Source organism: Scyliorhinus canicula, chromosome 17 (genome assembly GCF_902713615.1).
Source record: "Scyliorhinus canicula chromosome 17, sScyCan1.1, whole genome shotgun sequence".
In the NCBI taxonomy this organism is placed as follows: domain Eukaryota; kingdom Metazoa; phylum Chordata; class Chondrichthyes; order Carcharhiniformes; family Scyliorhinidae; genus Scyliorhinus; species Scyliorhinus canicula.
Genome location: NC_052162.1, coordinates 130,213,443 through 130,219,723, shown reverse-complemented (window position 1 = coordinate 130,219,723; position 6,281 = coordinate 130,213,443). Strand labels below are relative to the sequence as shown.

Genomic DNA, 6,281 nt, shown 5'->3' with positions numbered 1-6,281 from the left:
TAACCAATTTAGTCTCCTCATATGGCAGTCCGCCATCCCAGGAATCAGTCTGGTTCACCTTCACTGCCTCCATAGCAAGAACATCCTTCCTCAGATAAGGACACCAAAACTGCTCACAAACTGGCCTCACCACACCTATACAATTGCAGTAAAACATCTCCATCCCTATACTCAAAGCCTCTCGCTATGAAGGCCAACATACCATTTGCCTTCTTTACTGCCTGCTGTACCTGCGCGCTTACTTTTAGTGACTAATGCACAAGGACACCAAGGTCTTGTTGAGTATCTACCTCTCTCAATTTACACCTGTTCAAATAATAATCTGCCTTCCTATTTTTGCTATCGAAGCTGATAACCTCACATTTATCCACATTATACTGCATCTGCCATGCATATGCCCACTCATTCAGCCTGTCCAAATCCCGCTGAAGCATCTCCGATTCCTCCTCACAGCTCACCCTCCCACCCAACTTTGTATCATCTGCATCATTAATATTAATGTGAACGGTTGGGGTCCTAAAACAGATCCCTACGGGACCCCATTTGTCACTACCTGTCAAACGGAAAAAGGCCCATTTATTCCAACTTTTTGCTTCCTGTCTGCTAACCAGCTTTCTATCCATCTCAGGACGCTACTCACAATCTCTTGCACTTTAACTTTACATAATAATCTGCCATGTGAGACCTTGTCAAAAGCCTTCTGAAAGTCAAAATGTACCACATCCAGCAGTTCTCCCTGGTCAACTCGACTACTTATATCTTCAAAGAATTCCTGTAGATTTGTCAAGCATGATCTCTCCCTTTCATAAATCCACAGTGACTTTGTCTGATTGTACCACTGCTTCCCAAATGCTGTGCTCCGAAATCCTTGATAATGGCGACTTGAGCAACTTCTCAACTACCGACATTGGGCTCACTGGTCTATAGTTCCGTTTTCTCTCTCCCTCCCTTTTGAATAGCGGGGGGATATCAGTTCCCCTCCAGTGTCCAAAGAATATGGAAAATGACCACCAATGGATCTACTATTTCTAGGGCCACTTCCTTAAGAACTCTGGGATGAAGATCAGGCCCTGGAAACCTATCCGCCTTCAATCCTACTAATTTCCCCAAAACTACGAATCCTAATTTCCTTCAGCTCCTCACTAAAATCTGTTTCTCACAACTTCCGGTACATTATTCATGTCTTCCTTTATGAAGACAGAAGCAAAGTTCGAATTTAGTACCTCAGCCATTTCTTCGAGCTCCGTTATGAATTCCCTCATTTCTGACTGCAAAAAGGCCTACATTGGTTTTTATCAATCTTTTTACCTACCTACAGAAACTTTGTCAGTTTTTATGTTCCCTGCTAACTTACTTTCATATTGTATTTTCCCCTTTGTAATCAATCCCTTGATCCACCTTTGCTGAATTTTTAACTGTTCCCAATCCTCAGGTCTATTGATTTTTCTTGCTAATTGTTTTGCCTTTTCTTTGAATTTAATACTATTTCGAATTACATTTTGTATCAGAGTCCCTACTGTACAGGCGGCCATTCGGCCCATCGTCTGCTCCGACCCTCCAAAAGGGCAATCTCCCTAGGCCCACTTCCCCGCCCTATGCCCGTAACCCCACTTAACCTACACATCTTTGGACACTAAGGTGCAATTTGTCATGGCCAATCCACCTAACCTGAACATCTTTGGACCGTGGGAGGAAACCGGAGCACCCGGAGGAAACTCAGACAGACACGGGGAATATGTATAAACTCCACACAGTCATCCAAGGCCGCAATCGAACCCGGGTCCCGAGCTCTGCGAAGCAGCAGTGCTAACCACTGTGCCACCCCTGTAGCCAGCGGTTTAGTGGGAATAGGGTCAATGGAGCAGGAGGTGGGCCTCATGGGTGAGATAAGCTCTGAGAGGGCCTGAGGGGAGCTGGGAGAGAAACCACAGAGAGGTGTGAGTTCAGTGGGGAGGAGGAAGGGGAATCCTTCAGAGAAAGTTGGCCTAGTGGGCTCATGGAAGCAGCAGAGGCAGCTGATCGGATTGTTCAATCCTCTTGACATAGAAGCTCCACGACCTCCTCGCACCTATTGTTGGAGGTAAGAATGAAGGAGTCAGGGGAGAGGGAGAGCCCTTCAAAAGGAATCAATTAGTGTGACAGATATTAAAAAGACGCGACAAGACAAACTGCGTGTGTAAAACAAAGTTGATTTATTTAACTTTTATCCAGAACCCTATAATATGGCTGGAGTTTATTGACATCAGCAGATATAGAGAATTAACATAGTTCAGTCTAAAATATGATTAAGAGCATTTTAAAATTCATCCATGCAATACGACCGGGCCCGGCATTTAGTGTCCATCCCTCAGTGCCCCTTGAGAAGATGGTGGTGAGCTGCCTTCTTAAGCCGGCTGCAGTTCATGTGGTGGTGTAGTCAGCATGCATTGTGCTGTTCGGAAGGGAGTTCCGGGATTTTTGACCCAGCGACGGCGAAAGAATGGCCAATATATTTCCAAGTCAGGGTGGTGAGCGGCTTGAGAGTGGTGGTAATCTCATGCATCTTTGTGAACTTGCTGGTGCCTCAGCAGGGTGGATGAGTGAGCAAATCCCTTCTGACACACGGCGCAGGTGAACGGCCTCTCCCCAGTGTGAACCCGCTGGTGCTCCAGCTTGTTGGATAAGGTGGTGAACCCCTTCCCACACACTGTGCAGGTGAACGGCCTCTCCCCGGTGTGAATGCGCTGGTGCGTCAGCAGGTTGGCCAACTGAGTGAATCCCTTCCCGCAATCGGAGCAGGTGAACGGCTTCTCCCCGGTGTGGACCCGCTGGTGCACCGTGAGGTCAGATAATTGCTTGAACCCAGTCCCGCAGTGAGAGCACCGGAACGGTCTCTCGTCGGTGTGAACACGTTGATGGCGCATCAGCTCCCCGGAACTTTTGTAGCACTTCCCGCAGTCTGGGCACTTGAAAGGTCTCTCCTCGGTGTGAACCCGCTGGTGAGCCAACAGGTTGCCTGACAGAGTGAATCCCTTCCCACACTCGGGGCAGGTGAACGGCCTCTCCCCAGAGTGACTGCGCCGATGAGATTCCAGCTGAACTGGAAAATTGAATCCTTTCCCACATTCTCCGCACTTGCACGGTTTCTCCTCAGTGTGACCTCGCTTGTGCCTCGACAGGTCAGATGATCGGTTGAAGCCTCGTCCACACACAGAACACGTGTACGGTTTCTCCCAACTGTGAACGATGCTTTTTCCTTCCATGTTCAAAATCCGGTGATATTCAGCTTGCAATAAATTGAGCGACTCTTAAGTCAGATCCTGCTGCGACGTTCGGTTTGCATTTCTCGACTGCAAATTCTCCCCTTGATTTAAAACAGAAAATAGGGAGTGAGAGAGAACCCACAAAAACACAAAGGTAGGTTGTGAAATTGAGCTGAATGAATCTGGTCATTTGTGGGACGTGGTGAAAATTTTTTTTTTTGTTTTACAAATTTAGAGTACCCAATTCATTTTTTTCCAATTAAGGGGCAATTTAGCGTGGCCAATCCACCTACCCTGCACATCTTTGGGTTGTGGGGGCGAAACCCACGCAGATACGGGGATAATGTGCAAACTCCTCACGGACAGTGACCCAGAGCCGGGATCGAACCTTGGACCTCGGCGCTGTGAGGCAGCAGAGCTAACCCACTGCGCCACCGTGCTGCCCCAGGTGCTGGTGAAAATTGACCATGAAAACCAAAAACTGCCAGATTGTTGAAAAGACTTAATTCTTTCACCATTAATCTTCAGTGAAGGCAAATTGCGATCTGCTCTGGACCAGGACTCTGACCTCTAAGGGAGAAGAGACAGAGTGAGATGTGCGGACATTAGGGGATGAAGGAGCCAATTTTATGTATCCAGGGCGGCACAGTGGTTAGCACTGCTGCCTCACAGCGCCAGAGACCCGGGTTCAATTCCGGCCTTGGGTGACTGTCTGTGGAGTTTGCATTTTCTCCCCCCTGCGTGGGTTTCCTCCGGGTGCTCTCCAAAGATGTGCAGGTGAGGTGGACTGGCCATGATAAATTGCCCTTTCATGGCCAAAGATGTGCCGGTTCTGTGGATTGGCCAGGCTAAAAGGTCAGGTGGGGTTACTGGGTTACGGGGATAGGGTGGAGGCGTGGGCTCAAGTAGGGTGCTCTTTCCAAGGGCTCAATGGGCCGAATGACCTCCTTTTGCACCGTAGGGAGTCTATCATTCTAACTTTTGGACATCCCTGCGCTCACCTAATTCCAGCCTCTCGAGCATTCCTGTTTCTAACTGCTTTTCCCAGCATTAGAAGCAGTGTCAAGATGTACAGGCTCTGGAGTAGCCTAATTTCTCAACCTGTATAACTTTCTTTGCTCCTCCTTTTAAGACACTCCTTCAAACTTACCACCTGGTTTCGAGGCTGGTTTAGCACAGGGCTAATGAGCTGGCTTTTAAAGCACACCATTCCCGTACCAGCCTCCCCGAACAGGTGCCGGAATGTGGCGACGAGGGGCTTTTCACAGTAACTTCATTTGAAGCCTACTTGTGACATTAAGCGATTTTCATTTCATTTTCATTTTTCATTTCCTTGCCCAAACTCTTGATCCTCTGCCCTGATATCACCTTATGTGTCAAAGTGTAACAACTGTTAAAACAGGGGGAGAATGTTTGTTTACATCTGCTTTTGTCGAGTTGGACACATATCACAGGATATCAGCGTCACTGGATGGAGATGCGAAAGCTCCTTCACCACACCAACTGCAGCTGTTCAACAACAAAACCCACCATTAATGGTGGCACAGTGGCAAGCACTGTGTGGTGGGAGAGATAGGGTGGGAGAGGTGGGAGGGGTGGGAGAGATAGGGTGCTCTTTCAGAGGCCGGAGGGCCGGTGCAGACTCAATGGGCCAAATGGCCTCCTTCTGCACTGCAGGGATTCTATGGGTTCAACTTCCAATTGGGTGACTGTGTGGTGTTCGCACACTTTTAAAATTCATTCATTGAGGGCATTTAAGAGTCAACCACATTATTATGTGGTCTGAAGTCACATGTCGGCGAGATTTCCTTCCCTAAAAGGGAATTAGTGAGCCAGATGGGGCTTTATGACAATCACACAGATTTCACACAGTGAAGAAGGCCCATGGGGTAAGGTAACCCCACCTTACCTTTTTTTTTGGACACTAAGTGCAACGTACCATGGGCAAACCTTCTGCACATCTGTGGACTGTGGGAGGAAACCCACGCAGACACGGGGAGAACGTGCAGATTCCGCACAGACAGTGACTTTTATGACTTTTAATTCCAGAATATTTCTGGCATTCAAATTTCACCACCTGCCATGCTGGGATTCGAACCCCGGTTCCCCAGCGTATCACCTGGGTCTCTGGATTACTAGTCCAGTGATAATACCACTATGCCACCCAGTGGGTGTCCTCCAGGTGCTCCGGTTTCCTCCCACATTGTAAAGATGGGCCGGTTAGCTGGGGCTCCAGGGAAGGGGTGGGAGAGATAGGGTGCTCTTTCAGAGGCCGGAGGGCCGGTGCAGACTCAATGGGCCAAATGGCCTCCTTCTGCACTGCAGGGATTCTATGGGTTCAATTTCCAAAGAGGCAACTGGAGATTGGCAATGTAGGCTGGCCTTATCTCACCTGCAAACCCTCTCCTTTCCAATATCCTGTAAAAGGAGTTTACCAAAAGCCATCACTGTCAGTCCAGGAAGGAAATTCTGAACAGGCAATTCTAGTTTCTCTGGAACATTATTTCCTCTCTTGTTCCCCCAAATCTGTAAATCCCCATCCCACACACTCTCCCTTCTCCCTTCTCCCTCCTCCCTGAGCTGAAATGCAAACCCATCTCACCATTTCTTTCCTCCACTCCCAGTTTTCCCCCTCCCTCTCCTCTGCCTAGGTTCAGTTCTCCAGCTCCTGTCTGCAGACTGACAATAAAACCAATGGGTCTTATTGGGGGGGTTTGTGGCCTCCACTCACCCGCCTGAGTCCAGCTTCATACCCGCACGGCGCATGCTCTAGCTCACAACGGCTGGGGAGTGATTGACGGTGGCTCCCGACCAATAGGAAGAGTGTAATCCGGGTCTGGGTTTAACCCAGATCGCCATCTTGGGAAAGGGGAGGGCGGGTCTGTTGTGCACGGAACAAAGCGCGGGACGGCCATCTTGGTACGGGAAGGGGTGTGTGGGCGGGGCTTCCTCCCCGGCGGCAGCACCAGGGCAACCGGCGGCCGCCGCCATTTTAGGAGAGGAAGACGTATCCTTTGTTCAGGGAGCGGAGCCCTGCGG

General features: G+C 49.2%; 1 protein-coding gene across 3 annotated transcripts; it reads right to left on the bottom strand.

Moving 5' to 3' along the window:
- Positions 1 to 2,169: 2,169 nt before the first annotated feature.
- Positions 2,170 to 6,030, bottom strand: LOC119951324 (zinc finger protein 239-like). Of its 3 annotated transcripts, none has more exons than XM_038774432.1 (2): positions 5,974 to 6,030; positions 2,170 to 3,343 (listed from the first exon to the last, which is right to left on the bottom strand). In XM_038774432.1, the coding sequence occupies exon 2, from the start codon at positions 3,240 to 3,242 to the stop codon at positions 2,535 to 2,537; it is 708 nt and encodes a 235-aa protein (XP_038630360.1). In that variant the 5' UTR covers positions 3,243 to 3,343; positions 5,974 to 6,030; the 3' UTR covers positions 2,170 to 2,534. The 3 variants fall into 3 exon arrangements, with proteins under 3 accessions (XP_038630360.1, XP_038630362.1, XP_038630361.1); XM_038774434.1 differs by lacking the exon at positions 5,974 to 6,030 and adding an exon at positions 5,845 to 5,880; XM_038774433.1 differs by lacking the exon at positions 5,974 to 6,030 and adding an exon at positions 5,635 to 5,765.
- Positions 6,031 to 6,281: the final 251 nt, after the last annotated feature.